Source organism: Mustela nivalis (assembly GCF_964662115.1).
Source record: "Mustela nivalis genome assembly, chromosome: 13".
In the NCBI taxonomy this organism is placed as follows: Eukaryota; Metazoa; Chordata; class Mammalia; order Carnivora; family Mustelidae; genus Mustela; species Mustela nivalis.
The window spans coordinates 80,563,742-80,587,371 of NC_139032.1; the positions used below are offsets into that span (position 1 = coordinate 80,563,742).

At 54.5% G+C, this 23,630-nt stretch overlaps 1 protein-coding gene across 10 annotated transcripts in view; it reads left to right on the forward strand.

Moving 5' to 3' along the window:
- DAB2IP (DAB2 interacting protein) overlaps positions 1 to 23,630 on the forward strand; it is a 185,530-nt gene that overhangs the window by 94,330 nt on the left and 67,570 nt on the right. For all 10 annotated transcript variants that reach the window (XM_082695332.1, XM_082695330.1, XM_082695329.1 and 7 more), the window contains exon 3: positions 7,793 to 7,938. In XM_082695332.1, coding sequence (XP_082551458.1) covers positions 7,793 to 7,938 — 146 coding nt within the window. The remainder of the gene's footprint in view (positions 1 to 7,792; positions 7,939 to 23,630) is intronic.

Consider the following 23,630-nt stretch of genomic DNA (forward strand, 5'->3'; position numbering starts at 1 on the left):
ATAAGTCTGCAGAGTGACCTGGCCTAATCTGAGGGCATCTGGTAGGCTTCTGAGGAGAGACTGTGAGGAGAGACTGAGGGTGTGCAGGATCCCCTTGGCAAAGGGGGCCTCCATTCCAGGCAGTGGGACCAGCCTATGCCAAGGCCTTGTGGCAGGAGGAACTGGTAATTCTGAAAGTCCCACTGAAGACACTGGGGTTGGAGCCCAGAGGATGGATCATGAGAGGCTGTAGGGGCCTTACCAAGGAGCTAGGCTTTTATCCCCAAGCCCTGGGAGCTGTGAAAAGGGGGTAGAGCTGGTCAGTGCAAGATCTGACCTGCTTTTTCAAGAACCCCTCTGGATGCCCTTGGAGAATGGACAGGGAAAGGGAGGCAAGAGGCTCCTGGAAGTGTCTAGGAAGGGCCAGTGCCACCTCTCCAGCTGGACAATGGGATCCTTGTGGGCGGAAAGTCCCTTCCAGGACTCAGCACATGGGGAGGCCCGGGGAATACACCTTGAAGGAAACTTGACCAGCAGTCTTCCCCCATCAAAAGCGATTTGTGTTCCACAGTTTGCTTTGGTAAACTCCTGCCCTCTGTTTCCTTCTGGCTAAGGGCAGGGCTGTCCCCTGGTGGTCAAAGTCCAAGCAATAAAAACCATGACAATGACCATGATGATGATAGTACCTAACATTTGCAAGTGCCGGGAAATGGGCTAAGTTCTTTACATGCATGATCTCATGGACTTGTTAAAACAACCTTGAGGTGGCTACCGTTATCTTCATTCTACAGAAATTGAAACAGACTCAGATGGTTAGGTCACTGGCCTTGGGTCCATAGCCATTAAGCAGTGGAACCCTTTGCTACCAGGCCTCTTGGGGGAGGGTGGTGACAAGTATTTGCATTTTTTTTTTAAAGATTTTATTTATTTATTTGACAGACAGACAGAGATCACAAGTAGGCAGAGAGGCAGGCAGAGAGAGAGGATGAAGCAGGCTCCCTGCTGAGCAGAAAGCCTAATGCGGGGCCCCATCCCAGGACCCTGGAATCTCCTGGGATCATGACCTGAGCAGAAGGCAGAAGGCAGAGGCTTAAACCCACTGAGCTACCCAGGCACCCCTGAGTATTTTTATCTTTATTTGCATGTTTCACGACTGTATGTGTGTATTTGTATGTGTGCTTGTCAATGTGTGTGTATCTGTGGGTGGCGGTGGTGAGGAGAGGTGTGTGTTTCTTCATGGGCACACCCCCCTTAAGTGTCTTTGTATGCATGCATGCCCTTGAGTTCGTGTGCGTTTCTGACTGTGTGCAGTTCTCCACGTGTTTAAGTGTGGTTAACCGATGAGTGTTTAATGCAAGAGTGACCCTTATGTGCCAAGGTCTAGCCCCCTGCTGACTCTCATGGCTCATAAATTGGTTCTTTTTTGTGTGACCCAAGGAATCTGGCTGCCCTCACCGGGTAAGCTGGAGCGTGGAGGTCTTAGGTTCAAAGGAGCAGGCAGTGGCTATGTGTCATGTGAGCAGAGGGTAGCCTTCGAGTAGGAGGCTACCAGGAAGGCACTGACTTAATCCTGGCTTTGGGTGCCTCCCTTCTGTCCCTTGTCACCATGTCTGACCTTCCACCATTAGTGAGTCATTCCCTGCTGGGACCCTCTTGGAGGGATCCGTACCTCCCAGAGAAGCCCCGCAGCCTGCTGAGGGCCGAGCTCCAGGAACAGGGAAGGCAGGCAGGCAGGCAGGAGGAACTGTGCATCTGAAGGACTCGGGCAAAGCCAGAGAAGTTGCTGGTACTAGTAGTGCCCGGCCTGGGAGATCCCAGCTGTGGAAGGCAGCTGCTCTAGCTTCCGTTTCTTATATTTATTTATTTATTTATTTGAGAGACAGCATGAACAGGGATGGGAGAGAGGGAGAACCAGGCTCCCCACCGAGCAGGGAGGGAGCCCGATGTGGGGCTCGATCCCAGGACCCTGGGATCACGACCTGAGCTGAAGGCACACACTTCACTGACCGAGCCACTCGGCACCCCACAGCTTCAGTTTTTTTGTTTTTTTGTTTTTTTAATTTACTTATTTATTTATCTTTTTAAAAAATATTTTATTTATTTACTTGACAGAGATCACAAGAAGGCAGAGAGGCAGGCAGAGAGAGGGGGGGGGAAGCAGAGAGCTGAGCAGAGAGCCCGACTCGGGGCTCGATCCCAGGACCCTGGCTGGGATCATGACCTGAGCCGAAGGCAGTGGCTTAACCCACTGAGCCACCCAGGCGCCCCAGTTTCTTAGACTTCCTGGGTGTCTGTGCCCGAATGGAGCTTGGTGATCACCCAAGCCAGCCGTTATGATACATAAGGGAAAACTGAGGCCTGGAGAGAGGAAATGTGGGGAGGCTGAGAGGTTCTTGAAGGCTGGGGTGCTGCAGAGAGCACTGGGTGGGGAGACAGGGCACCAAGGTTCTGCCGTGCTCTGCCACTGCTTTGCTCAGTAACTCTGGGCAAGTGCCCTGCACACACACACACACACACACACACACACACACCCACGCGCCTTGGGTGCCTTGTCGGTTGGCCTGGGGGCCAGATCTGTGCCCTGCAGCTCTCCCTGTGACTCTGGAAGCGGCACCTCTTCCTGGAGCCTGAGCCTGCCGAGGCATCGGGACGGCCTGCCCAGCCAGTGTCCCTGCTAGTCTCCTCTCCTGGGGTTGAGAGAGGCGGAACTCTCCAGATGAGGTCTTCCCCTCCCTTTCTTGTGCTTTGGGTGTGATTTTGGCATTCGTGCAAAGCTGCAGAAAGATCCTGAGAGACACACCTGTTAAAACAGCTTCCTTCCTTGAAGGCTGTTTGGGCACAGGCCTTAGAGACAGCTGCTGGGGAAGGAGCGGGGCCTGGGCCGAGGGAGAGCCCACCATTAGGAGCGAGGTCTCAGTGGGAGTCAAAGGCAGGCCAGGCCTACTTACTGGTCTGGGGGTTGGAAGGGGAGAGGGCGGTGAAGACAAGATGGCCGATGCAGCCCCAGATGGTGGAGTTGTAGGGAGGGACTCGCCCTTGACAGAGCACCCACTATGTGCCAGGCACAGGGCCTGGCGCTTCACACTCAGGTTCAAAGATGGCTCCAACACCAGTGGTGACATGCCACCTCTGGGTTGCCAAGTGGTGGTTCTGGAATGCAAACCCATGGTCTCCTCCATACTGCCTAGGTGACTCGTGCGTGAGGCATATGTGAGGCTGGGCCTGGGCAAGGCGTCCCCGCCCTGAGCAGCCAGGCCCTCCCCTGTGGTCAGGGAGAGAGGGCACTTCCCTTCTCTCCTCTGGTCTGGCCCGTGGTCCTGGGAGGTTGGGGCTGAGCTGTCAGTTCCCAGTCTGGCCTTCGGGGCCTGTATGCGGGCGCGTATGAGAGGGCCCCCTCCCTGTCTACCCCAGGGGCTAGAGCCCCCAGCTGGACCACCTAAGAGCCTCTGTTTCCCCACCCGCAATCTGCAGCACACATCCTCCCTGCGTTCCCAATAACAGGCACGGGGCTCTTCTGGGCCTCCCGCCGAGGGCTTGGGAGGCGTCCGGTGGGTGCTCCGAGGCAGTGACCCAGCAGAGTAGGAGATCTACAACTTGGTCCTCTCTCTCCATCGGCCTCACTTGGAATTGACTGAAATGAGGGAATGAACAAATCCTGTGTCTAGAATTCTTTCAGGCCCTTGAGAAAGTTTCTCAGAACATCCCAAGGAAGGGGGGGGGGGTGAGCAAGGTTAGGGCCGGATGTCAGGATGGTGGCATAGTGGCAGGAAATGGGTGGGGGAGCTGCTGAGAACTGGGGTCCTTCCCTCCAGGGGACCCAGGGGACCCGTGGGGATTGGCTGGAAAGGGCAGCTGGCCATCACAGAGAGGGGCAGAGGCTACACAGCCGTCCCCACCCAGTCTCGAGGGCAGCAGCCTCGGGCACAGGGGACCGTGGCCATGGGCTGGGTTCGTAGAGGCTGTACATCCCATCTGGCAGGTTCCGTCCTCGCAGAGTGCGCTGGCGGCTCGCTGAGCTTTCAGTCCCTGCTCTGGTGAATGAAAGCTGAGGCCTCCCTCTGAGCAGCCCCAGCCGCCCCCAGCTCGCACACTTTGTACACTGGGAGTCTCTGTGAGGTTGCTGTAGAAAAAAGTGCTTGTTTAAAAAAGCGCTCAAAACTACCAAGCAGGATGACATTCCGTGGCTCCGGGATCATTTTGCAAGCGTGTCCATTCATCCACAGGCATGACACCAGCCTATCCCTGCTGCGAGACAGCCTTCAGGCCCCCGGGGGAGCCCAGACAGACTCCCACCCATGGTGGTCATGTGCCTTCTCAGGGCAAAAGTCGGTGTCTGTGCTTCCGCCAACAGCAGTAATGATAATAGTAAAACTGGCAATAATTGCATGTAGTGGCTGAATATTTACTATTTTACTGGCGATAGCTTGCCTTCCCACAACGCTATAAAGTAGGATCATCATGAGTGTGTTTTACAGAGAGGGACACTGAGGCTGGGAGTAGGCCGCTAGCTGAGAATGGGGAGTGGGGGTGAGGGGGGCAGGCAAACCAGGGCTCAGAACTGGCTCCGTGGCAGTCCTAGAAAGTGGACCTCAAGAACCTTGTTTTTCTGAAAGAAGGGACACAGTTTGCTTACTCCCTCTCACTAAGGTTGACTTGGGTTTAGAATAAGATTTTCTGACTGGAAGATGCTTCTTGAATTTGGAGCTGCAGCTGCCTCCAGCAATCACGTCCCTGGACCTGCCCATGAGGGTAAGGGAGAAAAAGCTCATCTCTCTTCATCCAAGGCCAGGGCTGGCTGAGAAGCACAGGAAAGAGGTCAGTAAGCAAGCTGTGAGGCGGGGCAGAGTAGGGAGTCTGGGATCTTTGATTAACCTTGCTGTGTGATTTTGGGAAAGTCCTTGCCCCTCTCTGGGTCTCATTCACCCTTTTATCCGGTCTTCTGGCTCTGAGTCCCCTTCCAGCTGTGGCTTTCTGGGATGATGAGCATTTGCTAAGCCCGCTATGTGCAGAGCGCTGAGTTGGGTCCTCTAGTGAAAACAAGGTCCTTCAGGGTGTGACGAAGGGTTAACAGGGACCTTCCCCATTCTCCTAAAGAATCATTCTCCCGGGGCACCTGGGTGGCTCAGTGGGTTAAAGCCTCTGCTTTCAGCTCAGGTCATGGTCCCAGGGTTCTGGGATCGAGCCCCGCATTGGGCTCTCTGCTCAGCAGGGGGCCTGCTTCCTCCTCTCTCTCTGCCTGCCTCTCTGCCTACTTGTGATCTGTCAAATAAATAAAATCTTTAAAAAAAAAAAAAGAATCATTCTCCCAATGGGTAAGAGCCTCCTGTCCTCTTATTAATCTGCACACTGCTTCCTTATAGTTGGTTACTGTGTCTAGCACATAGGAGGCTCTGGATAAATGTGAATGAATGAGTTAATGAATGTTCCAGAGAGTCTGAGACCCCAAGGTCATGGTAGGTTTGGTGGGGGACAAGGAGGCAGCTTGTCAGAGGAGCCTTAAGTCTAGCCCTAAGGGGAGAGGTGGGGAAGAGGAAGTGACACTCATCCCACTCAACCTCCTAGAAGGAAGAAGGCTTTTAAAAAAAACACAAAAAACAAAAAAAAACCCTCAGAAATAGGATAACGCTGTCAATAGCTTCCTAATGACTACATAAATTGTGAAAAATGCCTCATGGTTCTTTGTACCACAAGAGTGTAAAAATTGTGAAATTTTTCTCTCGGTGTAGAAAATAAAAACCAAGACAAAGTACAAGCCCATTGGGGAACTTGCTTGACAACACCTGTGAGAGAAGAACCCCTCCAAGTTTGCCAGGTGCATCTCCCCTCCCCGCCGACCGGCATGAGGCCAAGGTTGGGGGCGCCCAGAGCTTACACAGAAGTGCAGATTCCTGCCTTCATGCCGAGGCTCCCGGAGAGCCTACTGCTCCTGGGCCTGCCACCCTTTGTGGTCCCTCTCCATTGGGGTTTGCTCTCTGGAGGAGGGTCCCACCTGTGGTCCCTGACTCCTAAGAGATATTTGGTGAACTACAGCTGATTAGAGTAGCTTGGGTGACACCGAGCTGCCAAGTAGAGGCATTTGGACCCCACTGCCTGAGAAGGCCTGGATGAGGTGGTGATTGGCGGCGGTCCTGGAGGATGTGCAGAGTTCTGGTGGGTGCCACAGGGACAGGTCTCCTCTGGATGGGAGAGACCAAGGGAGAGGAAGAGTTAAGGGAAATTCTGAAGAGAATGGGTGGGGTGGGGGTGGGGGTGGCGGTCCTCTGGAAAAAACTCTGGCATTAGGCTAGCCTGGAAACGGTGTGTCCTTGGGCAAGTCATCTTACCTCTCTGCTGAGCAAAATTTCTTCATTTGCAGAAAGAAGTAATGGGTTTCTGTCATTTTCTGGTTTGTGTGGGGGACATGAGATGATGTGTCCAGCTAAGGGTTCACCTCATCATGACTAGGGTGCTGGGGTGCGGAGATGGACAGATCCCGCTTAGGGCTTGGCCTATAGCAAAGGTCTACCTCTGGATTATTGTATGACAGATGAAATGTGATCAGATCGCATACTCGATTTCAGACTGAGTTCTTCTCCCCTTTGCTTCTGTCCTTATATCACCTGGAATTGAGGCTGGGGTGGGGGGTGAGACCCCAAAACTCCTTGCAATTCCTCCCCCAGGGAATTCTTGCCTTCCACGAGTTTTCCTCTTCCTCTAGCCTTCTGTAGTTGCGAGTCCTGGACATCCCAGGCTATGGCTCTGAGCCCCTAAATCTTCCCTCCCCTATAAAGGAAGCACTAGTCAACCTGCCTGCTGTCTCTTCCTTGTGTCTTCCATGGGACCAGGAGCTCCTGGGGTTTGTGGATGGGATTAAGCTCTGTTCTGTGAAGATGGACAGATGAAATGGCCTGCATGGGGGCCCTGCTGAGGTTTGCCGTACTCCTCCTAGGAACAGACCTTTACCCAGCATGGGTCATGAAGGGGACCCTGCAGCAGCCTGCCAAGCAAAGGCCCAGCCTTCTCTCAGACGTGGCAGCAGGCACTAGGCATACTCAGCAAACCCTTCAGCCTCTGCCCCTTGCCTGAGCTAGGTGCTAGGGACCCTGTCCCTGAGGTGGTTGCCCCCGCTGAAATACCAAGGTTCCAGGCAAGGGGCTTCCCCCTAAGGGTCGCCTACTGAAGGAATGGCACGCAGGCCCAGGGGGTCAGGTGGCCAGGGTACTATCAGGCGCTGGCCCCAGAGGACCGATCACACGCCTTCCCTCAGAGCCTTAGTTTTCCTCATCTGTAGGACCTCATGAGTGGAGGACGGCACAGTGTCAAGCCGGGACGGGGTGCGGGCTGTGGATTCCTGTGGGTGGGTGGCGGCGTGCCCTCGGCAAGGGAAGGGGTGAGGGGACCCGCCGCGGCCCCGGCGTGGGAGGGGGGAATCCCCGCCCCTTTGCAGCCCCGCCCCCTCGTCCCCAGCACACCCCCCCAAACAACCCCCGCGCTCGGGGGGCTCGGGCTGCCTCGGCCGCGGCCGGCGCGGCTCGACTCGCCGTCGCCATGGCAACAGCGGCTTAAGGGGCGGGGGCGACGTGGCGGGCTGGGCCGGGCGGCGGGCGGCGCGGGGTGGGCTGGGCCGCGCTGCGCGGGCCGGGCCGTCGGCGCTCGGTCGGCGGGCGGGCGGGCGGCGCGGGCCGCGAGCAGCTGGGGCCGAGCCCGAGCCCGCGCCCGCCCTCGGCCGCGCGGCCGCCCGAGCCAGGGCGCGGGTCCCGCGCGGGTCCCGGGCCCGCCGCCGCCGCCGCGCTAACCCCGCCTCCCCTTCTCCCTCTTGTCGCCCCGCGCGCAGGGCTTCCTCAGCCGCCGCCTCAAGGGCTCCATCAAGCGCACCAAGAGCCAGCCCAAGCTGGACCGCAACCACAGCTTCCGCCACATCCTGCCGGGGTTCCGGAGCGCCGCCGCCGCCACCGCCGCCGCCGCCGCGGACAATGAGAGGTGAGCCCGCCGCCACCAGCGCCCGGCCCGGCCTCCGCGCGCCGCCGCCCCGGGATGCGCCCCGGAGGGCGCGGGGACAAAGCGAGAGCCGGGGCTGGGGCGCGCTGGAAGCGGGAGGACACCGCACGCCGCCCTCCGGCAACTTGTGGGGCCACCTCGGATGGGGGGCGGTGCACGGCGGGAGGACCTTTCTCTCTCCCCGCGGGGCGAGGAGGGGGTGCCCGCGGTCCGGGGCGAGGCCGGGCGGTAAGTGCCCTCGCCGAGAAGTCCTGCCTTGTCTCGCCGAGGTGGGCATTGTTTCCCGGGAGGTGCAGTGCCCGGAGCTGGGGACCGAAGTGGCGCCTCCACCCCCAGGACCCATCCCCCTGCCTCTGGAGCCCCCGGGTGTCCGATACAAAAGGCTTTTTCGGCTGGGTTTTGCTGAGACCCAGTGGTGAGGAAAAGGGTGAACATCTGGAGGGGAGGAGCAGGGGGCTGGGCCGCTTAGGGGGCACATCTGCTCTAAGTAGGGCGCGTGCTCCGCTGGGGGCTGGGGTGAGCAGAGAGGGCAGTGCTGGGGGCTTGGAGCTCAGGGGCAGTGCCTGAGGCTAGGGAAGAACGGCCTCATCCTCTCCCAGCCGGGGCAGCTGCTTCCCTCCCTCACCTCTCTACTCCCAGGGGTGTCTCCTGTTCCCTGTTTCCTTTTCCTGGGCAAGCCAGGAGCAGGTGTGGAAATTCCAGGGGGAGGTGGCTTGTGGGGCAGAGGAGGAGAGGGAGGAGGTGGTTCAGCCTGCTCCCAGTCACCAGCAACAGAGCAGGCTTCAGCTCGCAAGGGCAAGCCATCCTGTCCGCGTGCGGGGGCACTGGGCGGATACAGTTTCTCCACCCGGGTCCCCCTCCTTGAGCCGTACCAGCCACGGCACCTTTCTGCTTGGGCACAGGCACTGTGATAGATTCCGGTGCCAGTTAGAACGTGTCCCTGCTCAGCTAGTGGAGGTGAAAGAGCAGGCAGGCACCAAGGAGCCTTTTCAGCATTCAGCCCCGACATCTCAGGCCCCTGGCATCTGCCTTCATAGGGCTGTGCCCCTGTGTATGATTGGCAAGTTGGCACTCCCTGTAGGGGAGGCACAGGTAGAATAAAAATGTCTCTCCTCCCCGTTGGTTCCAGCAGGCAGAGGAGTACAAGTTACAGCCCAACTCCTGCCCAAGGTTGAGTGGCTGTTTAACTGACCCCTAGCATCTTCCTGGAGAGCACCCCTCCCATCCCCGGGGAGAATTACTAGACCTTTAATTTCCATCAGCCCAGAGCTGCTCTCTCCATTGCATCCCCACCGCTGCCTGCAGCTGGTCTCCTGCCCCAGCCACCAAGCCCAGCCCGAGGCAGGACCCTCAGCCTTTCTCTGATGGCCGTGGTGCCCCAGGGGACCAGGCGTGCCCTGGCAGGAGCATGCAGCCAGGCCAGAGCTCCGCGCTGGGTGCAGCCACTGCGTCTTTGAAAATCTCGCTTCCCATCTTTGTTATTGTCTGGGCGGCAGGCCACCCGGTTTGCTGCTTTCCTCCCTCCGCCCGGCCCCTGCCTCCGGCTTTCTCCCCCAGGAACATGCCCTTCTCTGCGCTTTCCTTGGCGGGGGTCAGGACCCTCTGCACCCGCATGCGGGGGCTTGTGTACGTACCCCGTTTTGTGTGCATGTGTCGGTTGTCCGGGGAGCAGGAGAGACAGCAGGCGGTCCGGCCTCTGAGTGTGTCTGTCCTCCCGGGAGCAGACAGCACGCATGCCATGTTTACCTCCCTCCAGCGGGAAGCCTGCACCAAGAAGCCGGCAAGTGTTGGCTGGCAACCCGGGCTCCGGGCTGGAGGTCGGGGCATGGCCCAGATGACCTCTAACAGGGCCTGCCCAGCTTAGTCTCAGGTCAGGTTAGCCTTGCCACATGCCTGGGGGGTTCGGGGTGGGGGGTGGTGGGGGTTCGGGAGGGAAACTCTAAGCCTGTTTCTAGAAACGGTGTTAACAGTAGCTGTTGGAGCAGAATGTCACTGGCAGTGGTGTGGGATTGTCTTATTAATTTTCTATAAACAAAATCTGGCTCGGTGGCTTCTCTGGCACAGGAAGGGAGCCCGGATTTCTCACGGACAGGCAGAGAGACCGAGTTTGAAATCCCTGGACCCAGCCTTGGAGCTAAAATAGGCTTTGTCAGGAGACTGGGATCTCCTGCTTTACTGCTTTGCTTAGAAATAATGGCTTTCTCATCTGCGTTGGGGATGGATGGGCAGATATTTCGGGTAGATGCTTCTTTGGGGCAGTCCCTGGAGTCGTCCTGTGTGGAGTTGACTGAGTAAAACCAACTGGTGGAACCCCCCTCCCCAAACGCTCATGGTCAAACCCAGGTGAGTGGAGAGGAGCCTTCCTGAACTCCGATGTGCTGTGGTTGTGCTGTTGAAGGCTGGAAAGACAGAATGGGCTGCCTTTGGCTTGGCTTAGCAGTGAGGAAGGGTTTGGATCCTAGTTCCCTGGGACCCCCACCGGGCTGCAGGGTTTCTGGCCCGGGAGGGGGTGAGTGCAGCCTCAGTGAGGAGCTAGGCATTGGAAGGAGGGCGGGAGCTTCTAGGGTAGCAAGTGTGAGCCCTGGTCCCCATGGCTTCCTCCTGTCAGTGAAGAGTGTGGGGCTCTGGGGTGGCCAATTGGGTTCAGACTTTGGATAACGCTGTCTGTTTTAGAGCCGCTGAAGCGGCTTCATTGCATGCCGTCTGCTGTGCTCTGCAAACTGCTGTGTTGTGGAGGCTATTTTTTGTGCTGGAATTCTCTCATCTGGAGGCTACAAATCAGTTGGTTCTGTGCTGGGATCTTTTGGCTCCCTGGGAAAGGAGTCTGGCCGCTGAGTTCTGCTGGTTAAGGAAGAGGGCCTGTGTCTTGATTGTAAGGCCGGGGTCAGGCCAGCCAGGACTTGGGGGCACAGCTGGGTCCTGGGAGTCTTGAGGGCCACAGGACAGGCTTGAGCCTTTGTACTTATTCTCCTGAAATGGCTTAGGGGACGTTTCCAGCTGGTCTGCAAAATCCCTGGCCCCCTTAGACACTCATTTCTTTGGACGTTTTGGAAGTAAGCACCAAGGACAGGTAATCATGTCTCCTGGATAAGGGAAATGAATGCTGCTCAGGGATTTTCCAGGTGAAAGGCGTGTTGGCAGAAGCATTTTTGTTTTGCAGGCTGGAAATGTTGCTGCTTCATTTACAAGCTGTCTTAATGTTGGTAAAAGCCATCTAGGATGTGGTGAATCTGTCTTCCCAGAAGATAATTTCCAAGTCACTCATTTATTAATGTTCCTGAGTAGCTAGGAGGGTCAGCTGGCAATATTACACTTCCTCGATGCTACTGTTTCTGTGTGACTCTGGCCCCCCCATGGGTGCTGAGAGTATGCCCTCGCTGGCTCTCAACCCATCCCCCTACCCCTGTAGTTACTCTGAAGTGGCTGCACCCCCACTTCCCATTCTTCCCAGCTGGCCTGGTGCAGAGCTAATCCTGTAAACGTGGGCAAGCCAGGCGCAGGCATGCAGGGCTGCTGTGTGCGGAGTTAAGAGATTGATGACCCCTTCTCAGGAATATGTGTGTTGCCTGGAGTTCCCACACCTGAAAGTTACTAATGGTGGGATTCCAGGCAGAGTAAAGCTAGGGAGGGAGATACTTGGAAGTGGGGGTGGGGGCCTTCAGGAACCCTCAACTGGCCCAGAGTAGGCAGCAATCAGTTCAGTCCCTTTGGGTGAGGCTATCCCTGGGGAGGGGAGGGGAAGCTTAATGGGAAACAGAGAATGGAAGGTGGGATCCGTTTTCCTGCTCTAGTTGTTGACAGTAGGAGCAGGAGGAGCTGATCAGGGCCTGGCCTTTCTGGCCTCTCTCCCATAGACAGGGAGTGTCTGGTCCTCTACCTTCCCCTGGGTGACGTCGAGATGATTGTGCAATTTAGACAGTCTCTGGGAATAATGGGAAGTGTGTGATCTTTGGCTTCAGCCAGGCATTCTTTGGGCAAGTAGTGTAACCTTCCTGAGCCTCAGTTTGCACATCTGCGAAATGGGTCTCATGATGATAATATGATTGGAAACATTAATGTTAATATATTTGGCATGTGTTTAATAGAAAGTGTCCCATTTGGTGCTATTTCCTAAGCAACTAACACCAGGTCTTGCACATTTCTTAAATGTTTCTTAAATGTCATTAAATAAATAATAATATGTGAAAGAGGCTAGACTAGCATTTTCAGTAAGTGAGAGTTACCATCAGTGGGAAAAAGTCACTTCATTTTATTTATTTATTTATTTTTTATTTTTATTTTTATTTTTTTTAAAGATTTTTATTTATTTATTTGACAGAGATCACAGTAGACAGAGAGGCAGGCAGAGAGAGAGAGGGAAGCAGGCTCCCTGCTGAGCAGAGAGCCCGATGCGGGACTCGATCCCAGGACCCTGAGATCATGACCTGAGCCGAAGGCAGCGGCTTAACCACTGAGCCACCCAGGCGCCCCAAGTCACTTCATTTTAGATAAGCCTCTGTTTTCTCATCTACAACGTAGATGCTGTATCAGGCAATCATGCTGTGTTCTTCTGAGGTTCAAGAGAGAAACTGGATGTTGCTGTCTCTAGGTGAAAAGGGTTGTGCAGAAAATCATTATTACCTTGAATATAAGAAATAGAATGATCCTCATTCCTGTCTCTACCGTACGGGGTGGAGTTGACAAACTTCTCCTGTGTGTATTTCAAAAGTTCACTGTTCCAGGGATGCCTGGGTGGCTCAGTCGGTTAAACGTCTGCCTTTGGCTCGGGTCATGATGCCAGGGTCCTGGGATCGAGTCCTACATTGGACTCCTTGCTCAATGGGGAGCCTACTTCTCCCTTTGCCTCTGCCTCTCCACCTGCTTGTGGTCTCTTTCTCTCTCTCTGATAAGTAAATAAAATATAGGGGAAAAAGTCCATTGTTCCATTTATGTTACAGACCATACTTATTTTTAATAATTTAAATGTTTAGGTTATATCCAGTGGTTTTTTTGTTTTCTAATTAAAAATGATGCTGGTATTCAAATATTTGAATATTTATCTTTGTTCACATCTCTTTTTTCTCTGGGTCAGTTTTTAGAAATGGAATTACTAGGTCAAAGAATATAAACAGTTTCAGGTTTTTGATTTTAAAAATGCCCCCCACGAAAAACCCTGTAGTAATTTATATTCCCCAATGGTTTTTGAGAGTGCCCACCTGTTTCCTCACATCCTTAAAAACATTGGGTGTCATTAAAACGATCTTTGTCATTCAAATAGGCAGAAAAATGGCATTTCTTTGTTATTTGCATTTCATTGCTTGTTAGGGATTGAATATTATTTTCTGGAGTTTAATGGCCAGTAGTTGTTGTTGTTCTTTTGAGTCTTACCTAATCCTGTCTTTGCTTTCTGAACATTCTTAAACAAGCCCCTTGCAGCATTCTTAGTTGCCCTCTGTGGCCTCCCTCAGCTCTCAGAGGCCCCATGTAGGTGGATCTTTGTTAAATGGGCTCCTGCCTTCCAAGGGGTGTGGTAGGGAATTCATTAATGACCCTCAAGAAGGGCTCACCCAGCTCTCCTCTCCCTTCTCCCCTCCCCTCCCCTCCATAAGAGAATCAGGTTTAATTCTTAATCTGATAATTATCATAAGGAGGCCTGGCATTTACACAGCACTTTGCAAGGTCTTCTGCCCTGCAAGGCAGGTGGGCAATGAAAGGGCTATTAGGTTGATGGAAACTGAGGCATGCAGTCAGAGGCATGGAGGTGGGACTATCACAGACGCCGGGCCTGGTGACCAGGTCCCAGCCCGTCTGCAACATTGTACTTGGAGCCTATGGGCACTTTTGGGGGGGCAGGGCTAACCAAGGCCACACACATAAGCACGTGATTCTGAGCCTCATCTCCGGAGAGGGAGGGGAAAGCCACCGAACATGACCTGGACGTAGGGAAGAACCAATTTATTTTTTGCTTTCTCATTTTTATCGCCCTCCTTTTAGATCAGTGGCTCCCTCGTGTATCTTCCAGGGATCGGAGCTGGGCATTATTTTTAGGAATGGTGGAAATTAGCTAGTGGGAATGTGATCAGCCCCAGGCTGGGGTTTCAAAGGCTGGAGAAGCCTTTTCTTTGCACAAGCTCGTAAGCATGTGTACGTCTGTGCACGCATGTTTTTGTATGTCTTGCAAGTATGTACCTGCCTTCATGAAGGTGTGTGTGCATTATATGTAAACGTCCTTGCACACGAGTGTGCGTTTGAAATGACTGATGACATGTAAAGTGTTTGGAACAGTGCCCGGTGCGTCATTCTGGGCTGGACCATATGAAGTGGCTGTTTTTGTAGGTCGCGTACAGACATGGTTCAGTCTAGTAAGTGCTCACTGAGTGTTGACTGCTATCCTTATTGTCGTCTGTCTTCTTACGTGTACATGGCTACCACTGTGTGTGCGCGTTTGCATACACTGTGTGTAGAGTGTGTTCTGTGTTTGAGCTCTCACACTTGCACATCTGTGTGCGGTCTCAGTCTAGGTGTGTGCCCTTGAGGTGGCCAATTTTGTGAACAAACTGCCCGCCTGCTTGGGGAGAACTTCCGGGCTTGGCATATACCTGCTCGTCAGAACAGCTCCCACTTTTTAAATAAAAACATTTTATTTATTTATTTGACAAAGAGAAACACAGCAAAAGAGGATGCATACGCAGGGGAGTGGGAGAGGGAGAAGCAAGATTCCTGCCGATCGGGGAGCCTTATGTGGGGGAGGGGAGCCTGATGCAGGGCTGGATCCTAGGACCTTGGGATCATGACCTGAGATGAAGGCAGACACTTAACCGACTGAGCCACCCAGGTGCCTCCAGGCGCCACAGGACAGCTGTGTTCTTAATCCCCTGTGCCTTCAGGTGCTAGCAGAGCCCACGCCTGGGGTGCCAAGGGGCCTGTCATCTTCTCCACAAGTAACCTGCCTATTTCTAGGGCCCTATGTCTGAGGATATGCAAATTGACTCTTTAATGGAATTCCTTTGCAAAATATTACTTGAACCAGAAAGTTAATTACCAGGCTTTAATTAATGGCTATTTTAGAAGGCCACAGAAAAGAGCTGGAGATCATAGGGGGACCACAAAGGCAAGAAAGAAAACATTCAGTGCCCCTGGCTAGCTTGGCGACTCTGTCCCAGGTGGCAAGGCACACTATGCTCTTTCCCTACCCTGACCTGCCAGCTCACCACTCTGTGGTGGTCGGCTGTGGGGGAGTGAAAGAGAGCCCCCTTGTATGAAGATACTCTGGTCTTCTGGCCATCAGTCTGTCCATCTATGAGGAATGGCCTGGGCCGCATTCCCAGCCTGGGGGTGGGGCGTGCGAGGAGCTGTGGATAGCTGTGGAGGCCCAACTCAAGCCCCAGCCCTCTGAAACCTCTCAGCAGCCAGGTAACATTGCAGCCAGGTAACATTGCCCGGACCTGAGCTGTGGGATGGACAGTCACTGGCCGCTCTGCTTGAAGAGTAACCCTTCTCTGCTTCTCCGGTGCCTTTGGGCTGCTTCCTGCAGTCCCCCGACCCCGACCCCTTCCAAGAGCCCGAGAGCCTGAGGCAGCTTCCCGCAGGGCCAAACCTCCACCAGGGGCCAGCTCCCTTCTCTGTGTGCTCCCCTCTGCTCTGTGAAGTCTCCTGTGATCCAGCCTGCTCATCTACCTCAAAGGACAGACCGAAAACTCAGGGGAGATTACTCTGATGGAAACCGTGTGGGAGTTTCCCCCTTCCAGCTGGCAGTGCCAGGAGGGGTGGCCTGTGTTACTGTCCGCTCATGAGATAGAGAGAATCTCTGTTCTTTGTGGGCATGTGTGGGCGGGAGTTTGTGGGAAGACACACAGTGTCTCGCACGTAGCACGGGACACAGCCTTGGCTGGCTGCCTACCATGTCGTGTCTGTAGCTCACACCACGTGCCACACCTGGGCATGCACACAGAAGAGCCTTCCCTGGCATTTGGAAGGCAAACCTTGTGGAAGCCACTATTTGTGCGCCAGAGGTCCCCTCTGAGCCAGGTGGGTGGTGGGATGAGGGCCAGGAAGAGAGGGAGACAGGGTCCCCAGCCACAAGGTCCCTGGCAGTCTGCCTGGGAATACCTTGGGCATTCTTGGGGAAGGGTAGGAAGGAACCCCAAGGCTGGAGGTCAAGCCCAGTCCTGGGGGCATGCCAAGAATAGGTCTTCGCCTCCTATCTCCACTTGCACCCGCTCAGGAAGCCTGCATGCTTGTCCTGGGCTTGTCGCCTCCAAGACCTCAGCTGATGGTAGTGGCGTGGGGTGGACTGTTGGAAGCTCTGACAGAGCACTTTGTACCCTGCACGGAGTTGGTGCTCTGGGATTGCCCAGTGAATAACTACATGAACTTCAGTCTTCTAAGCGGGGGTGGGGGTGGGGGGGGTAGGGAGGTGGGGAGGGTAACCCCGGAGCCCTGCACCTTATAGGTTCTTGCAAAGGCAGCATGAGCAGGGCTTTGCCATCTCCAGCCTCCTTCTGCCTCTTGTAGCTTGACTGCCCCAAACCAGGCCAGAGTGGACAGAGGGCACCAATTGTGGGAACTTGGCTCCTAGGCCGGGCTCGACTGCTAACTCCACATGATCAGCCTCAGAAAAGCCACTGGAGCTCTCAGTCTGTGCTCTGTCCCTCCAGTGAGGCTGGTGGGGCAGGAGTCGGTCCAGATAGAAGGGGCTTAACATTTCTCTGCATCAGATGCCCTTGTCACGATGCTTTCCCCACCTCCCTTTTCTGGTGGGCTGCCCTCCTGGGGTGAGCTGAAGAGCCTTTCTCTGGCCCCCTCTCCAAGCTGGATCTGGCCACCTCCCAGTTGACCGTGCCCCTGCCACCTGCCTGTTGGCCTGACCTCTCTCACACCCTCAGGGCCCTTGTTCGCAGGCCCGGCCTACTTGTAATAGAGCACACTGGGCAGATACAGATGCCACCCTGGCTGCACAGGCCCTAATTGGATGCGACGTTGTCTTGGGGAGTTTTCATACCGAGGGCAGTGAATTAGTGCAGCGTCTCCCTGTGCCCACGGACTAAGGGGAAGTTAATTTCATGCCCTGTCTTTTTGACATTTGTAATCAAAGCTTTGTCTAGCAGCTGCGGACTGTTAGCACGTGAAGGATGTATGAGCCTCAATTATTGTTTCTGGCGAGGGAGGAGATTGATTAATAGATTGTTCACAGCCCCACCCCCTACTCCTTAGTCCCCTTCCTGTCTTCTTCCTCGTTTTCCAACTTCCCCACATTTCATCCGGAAACTGGGCCCCAGAACAGGCTCTGATTAAAGCCCCACTCATGCCTGGGCCTGGCTCCAGAGCAAGACAGACCAGCCCACCCCAGGGAGGACCTGTGTGATGAAGAGGAATTGCCTGGGGCCCCTGATACAATGCATATTCTTGGGCCCTAGCCCAGCCCTTGCAGATTCTGGTGGAGTGATCACCTTTCACCCAGTTTGAGAAACACTGCCCAGAGTTTGTTTCTTTTGCAGGAGCGCAGGAATTGTGCCCCAGCGGTGTGCAGCAACCTGCCTAGGCGCTGCCTGTGCTGTATCCTTATTGATTCCTCATAGTGAGAGGGTTTTTCATCTCCCATTTCTTAGATATAGAAACCGAAACTCCAAGAGTGGAGCATAGCTAGCCCAGAGTCACACATTGGGGGACCTCCTTGCCCGGCAATTCGTTCCCTGATTCATGCCTAGAATCCCCCCATTATCATGCCATGCCCCTTTTTAAGCTTAATGATGTTTTTGGAATAAACCTTCTCCTCCTAGAGAAGTGCTGCAGCTCCCTCTTGTGCTTGTGCAGGGCTCCCTTCTGTAAAAAGCTATTACACTGGTGTCCCTGCTCTCCCAGGGGCATGTCGCAGTTAGGCCACGTGTGTCTATGATCGGCATTGTAGGGGTGAAGCAAGTGAGGCTTGCACAGGTGGAGCTATAATGTGTCTTCTCACTCCAGGCCCAGTGCTCAGCCTCCCCATGCCACCAAGGCCCTTTTGTCTTGCCAGCTCTCCAGTTACAGGTGCGGAAACGGAGGTCCTCAGAGGGGTAATCCCTACCAGGATCAAGCAGGTGGCAGTCATGTACTTGAAGCCCAAGTCCACCGAGTCAGAGCCCATAGAATAGGACAAGTCAGCATTTCAGGACCGGACCACGTACCTTTGGTCCCCACCTGAGAGTGGAGGTCTTTGAGTACAGCCTGGAGGGTCTCTGCTCAGGGATCCGTGGCTGTCTATGCAGAGGCCAGGCCTGGTGGGGTGGGGTGGGCTGGGCTGCGCTCTTCACCCAGGAGGCAAGGCACCCACTGGGAGTTGTGGGAGAAGGATGAGGGGGCAGGGGGAGTCTGGGCCTGTGGGCCTGGAGCTGGAATTTGAACCCAGGACTGCCGTAAAGCTCCATGTTCTGGGTCACCAGTAGCTGAGGAGGTCAATAGTGTGTGTGCCGGAGGCAGTCACCCAGAGTCGGTTCAAGGCCCAGCCTACCTGCTGCTTCTCTCTGAGCCTCAGTTTCCCCATCTCAACAAAAAAGCTAATGTCCCACTTCTCAGGATTCTTGGATTCCTGGAAGGAAAGCAGCTAGTACAGGGTGGTGTGTCATCTTTCCCGGGCTTTGCTGTACCTCCTCAAGGTCCTGAGGCCCCCGGAAATGTCCCGGAGCGGAGCCATAGCAGCCAGGTGGACGGGCGCCTTCCATCTTTGCACCCTTCACGGCGAGCTTCTCTTGGTGCTGGGCTGCCTCAAGTGGCCATTCAGGAGGGGCCAGGCTTTTTGCCCGGGGCCTTTGCCTGCATTCTCTCATTCCAGCCTTCCAGCGCCCTGTGAGGAATAGGTGCTGTTACTATCCTCATCCGCGGAGAAGAAAATTGAGGCCCAGAGCGACTGAGCAGCTTGCCAGAGTCCGATGGCTCACAAGAGGCAGAACTGGGATTGCAACCCCGGCTATGGGGCTGTGTTATATGAAGTCCGCTGGCAGTCACTGTTCTGCGTGGTCTGTGTTCACACGCTCGTTCTCCAGAAGGCATGCCCGGTCAATAATGGCATCAGTCAGCCGCCTGCCGTTATGAAGCGTCTTGTCTCGTGCCAGGCATTGTGTGTCGCATAGGCGTCATCTCTAATCCTCTCGACTCCCCTGGTTTTATCCTCCGCCCATCTTCTGGGTGACGAAACTGGCCTCCGAGGGGTAAAATCACTTATCGGGGATTACCCTCCTGATGGATTTAGAATCTAGGTCTCCTTAGATTCAAAGTCCGGGCCCTCTCTAGTGCAACAGCTGACACGACGGGCACGTCCTAGGGTCACCTCGCTCACACCGGCCCACGTGCTGCATGCTCTTGTCATCCCAGGTTTACAGCTGGGAAATAGCCATCGCACAGCTAGAACGGCAGAGCCGGGTTTGAACCCAAGTAGTCCGGCTCCCACGTTTGTGCTCTTACCTGCTCGCTGCCCAGTATCGTCCTTCTCCCTGTTCTCCAGGTGAGGAAGCCCAGGCTCTGTCAGGTAAAAGCTCCTTGCCCTGCATCAGACGGCATGTGCGCAGCAGAGGTGGGATTCGCTCCTAGATCTTTCTGGACTGGTTTACTGTCTTCCTGCTGAGACAACAGGAGAGCCGCCTGTGGGGGCTACTAGAGGCCGTTATGAGTGCTCGGGTCCTGAGGCCATTGTGGCATGGAGGTGATCCTTTCTCCTGGCCTCCTCTCCAGGTTGTGAAGGCAGGGCCCACTCGGTGACTGTTCCCGGCATTTGTACTTAATCAGTGATTATACGCGTCTAGTTCCATGGGCCCCTCAGGGTTCTGGGCTCCCATATTTCTTTTTCTCTTGGCAGAGCTGATGAGCTGTGGCTGCATTTAGATCTATTGATTTGTAATGCTGGGTGAGATCGGGCAGGTGGAAGAGGTTATGCGCCAGCTAACTGGCCTTATGCAGCACCTCCCTTTCTTCCCAGGGTCAGCACACAGAGGTGACTTTCCTCATTGCCCAGGTGGGCGAAGGGAAAGCAGAGTGGTGATGGCGGGCAGGGACTCCCCAGCCAGCCTTTGTTGTGGACCTCTGGGGAGATGGGGAAGCCTGGCACCCATGGGGCCGCTAATCACAGCTGGGGCCGCACTCCTGACTGGTGAGGGCTGTGAGGCCGTTGCAGACCTGAGATGGTGCTCATCCCAGCTGCCTGAACCGGGAGGGTGCTGGAAGTTGGTATGAGGCAGTGGCCGGACAGGGTCGGGTGTTCTCCCGGCGGCCCACGCAAGCTGCCGGAGGTGGTCTTGTCCCGTTGCCCTGGGATGTGAAGTCCACACTTCTGATGGCCAAACCCAGCCTTAGGGGTTTTCAGAGTCCAGGGCTGTTGGAGCTGGCAGGGGATTTAGTGAGCAATCTAGCAGGAGTTTCTCAAACTCAGTTCCTGAGGTTCCTAGAGGTAAGGCTAGGTGTTTTCCTCCACCCGGGTCCCAGGCATCCTCGCTCTTGAGGACTCATTGTTTGATCCAGAACATTGATGGCGGAAGAGGCCGTGAAGTAAAGAAACCAGTTTCATCTTGATTAATCCAGGGCTTCCTGTCCCCACACCCAACCCCGGGAGCATCCGTGGAGCAGCAGCCATTCGCCAAACATTCTTTAGTAAACACTAATTTGAGATGTTACCTCTCCTTAGAAGCATGCTTTTAAGAGGAATCTTTGGAAGTATTCCATGCCTTTAGGACCTACAGGAGTAAGCTTTGAATGATGGCCTTGCTAGCCCAGCAGGTGGTATGGGGGTATGTTGGTTCGGAAAAAGGCATCCCCAGGTCTTCAGAATCATTCCCCGGAGCAGCTACCCGCTCTCCTATGTGGGCTGGGGCTGGTTCTGGTCTGGGTTTTCTGTGGGCCCAGCATGTGGGGGATTTATTTCCCCTTTTGCAGGCTGGATGGCTCCCTTCTTGTACCCAGCAGCTTGGGCTCTGGGCGTCCCCATCCCCCTCTGGACTCCTGCAGAAGGCAGCAGCCGGGCAGAGGCTACCCACTGATTTGCATAATTGCACCGTCCCCTGAATAATTAATAAAGCTCTGTCCTTGCTGGGAGCAAAGACTGCACCATTATGGATGGGTTTGCCATGGATGGGTTTGCCGGAGCTCTTCCAGGAGCCAGTTCCCGGACTCCTTGGCTTTTCCTGGCATGGAGTGCCCCCGGAGAGAGGAGAGGGCACTGGGTTATGTGTGTGCAGGGTGTGTGTGTGTGTGTGTGTGTGTTTCCGTGTCCATGTGATGCTGATAGCATCATAATGGGCGGGGCTGGTAATACATTTGCTCCTTTCTTCCAGGACCCACAAATGGGGTCTCGAACACACAAACAATTTGGGATTCTTTATTCTCCTGCTTTCTGTGGTCCTACAAATTAACTCTTCTTTGAAGTATGATAGACTCTTATAGAGACTTAGCTCCCTTTTCTGGTGGCCTGGAGGGACCCCTGTTGATGCAGAGGTAAGGGCAGTGGTGGTGAGTTTGCAGGCAGGAGCAGGGGACGAGGGGGCATTTCTGCTCGAGGCCTTTCTTCTTTTTCAGTACCTCCAAGTTTCTGGGTTTCTTGAGGTCAGGAGTGGCTTGAGAGTGCCTTGCATCTGAGGCTTCTAAGTCCCTTTCTTATGCTGTTTCATGGAAGAAGTGAATTTTCCCTCTTGGTGTGGTCTTGCCCCCCTGTGGTGCTAGGAAGGGAGGTTGAGGGCTCGGTCTGCTTGTGCCTTGCTGACACCCGGGAAGATCCTATAGTCTCTCCAAGCCAGGGTTGTCCTTGAAAGGCCTTGGTCTCAGCCCTACCTCCTCTCATCATTGTCAGAAGCTTCCGTAAGAGTGTTTCTCAAACTGGTTCCCACAGAGTACCACATTCTGTTAATGAGTGCTTGACTCATTAAGAGATAAGGGGATTCCATAGTGCCAGCAGTTCAGGGAAACATCCAGTGAACCAAAGCAAGTAAGTTTCAATGCTTGAGTCCTGGGAGCCTTGAATATGCTAATGTATGCATCTGGGTGTCCAAGAGGGTATATAGAATGCTCTCCCCCACACCCCCCACACAGACTCTTCTGGGGCCTGCTTGCTCATCTCCAGGTGTGGGGAGGTGTCCATACCACTGCTGGGCAGTGTCAGCTCTTAGAAACCCTGTCCTCTGTTGAGCTGCCCTTGTCAGTGTGTGTGTGGCACTACATCATTACCGTTTGGCCCTCATACTGGCTAGGGAGGTGGCAGGGATTATCCCATTTTACAGATTTTACAGATGAGGAAGCTGAGACTTGAGGGTAATTATCTCACCCCAGGGCATGTAGATGGGTGGTGGAGTTGGCATGTAAACCCATGTCTGCTAGCTGGACCTTCAGTTTTTTCTCCTTGGCCACAAAGAAACCATTTGTTCCTAAATGAAGGTCAGTATGTTGGCTGGCATTGGTCCTTGGGCCACTGGGGACCTGTTCCTCCCATAGCCTCCATCCCAGCTTGGTTCCGAGTTTCTGGGAGTGGGAAGTAGGAGGTTCACCAAGACCCTGTTTAACAGTATCCCAGCTGCAGGGCCTGCGTTTGGAGCCACATGCAGAGATGGGCATAAAACTACTAGGTATCCCACTCATCAAGCCATTCCAGACTCTCTTTTTCCTTCGGCGCCCTCCTTTTATAGGTTGAGGACATTAGAAGTACCCCAGGAGCTAGGTAGCCACTTGTCTCAGGCTGGTGGTGGTGATCAGGGGGTGGCGGAGGCCAGGCAAATCCCCCTGCCTTCTCTTGTTCTAGATGTTTCTGAGAGCTGCTGCCTGGGCCTGGTGGGTGGCCAGGGGCAGCCTGGGGTGAACTCGTTGGCAGCACCTAGGCTGAGAGGCTGCACTGAAGCTCAGGTGTGAATCCAGGACCTAGGCCACCTGTTTTATGTCTCAGGAGTCTCCTTGGGTCGCACGGTGAAAGGGACTGTATTGCCCCCAAGTGGCAAGGCCACCCTGTTTCCTTAGAGAGCAAGACACCACATGAGTACCCTGAAGAACTGAAGTTTGCTCTGCTGACCCACAGACCGAGGTGTGGACCTGGCTTCCTAACCTCCTGTGTGATCTGGGCCAAGTGCCCTAAGCTCTGAACCTAGATCTCCTCATCTTTAAAATGAATGTGATAACGGTGCCTGTCTTTCAGTGTTCTCAGATTATATGGGATCATCTTTTTCACATGACCATTTTACCCTCTCTCATATTTGCACTCGCTGTGCTTCTTTTTTTTTTTTTTTTTTTTTTTTAAGATTTATTTATTAGTATTTTGAGAGAGAGAGTGTGTGTGCGCCAGCATGGGCGGGAGGAGGGGCAGAAGGAGGGGGGTAAGAGAGAGAGAAAGCAGACTCCCTGCTGAGCGCAGAGCCTGATGCGGGGCTCCCACAACCTCGAGATCACAACCTGAGCCAAAATCAAGAGTCAGACGCTTAACTGACTGAGCCATGCAGGGGCCCCAGCACATGCCATGCTTTTGAGCTTCCGTGTGAAACCCCAGCGCCCTGCCAGCAGATGTGGCCTCGCCTTCCCAGGGCCCACCACATCATGCAGCAGGAGACAGCCCAAGACAGGCAGGAAGAGATGTCTGTGTGGACATTTCTCCCACTTAGAACATCAATATTCTGTGGTCTGCCTAATTGTTCTGTTGCTGCTAAATGAGTCATTATGGAGGGAGAATAGCAAATGCATTGTGAGATTAATGGGAGAAA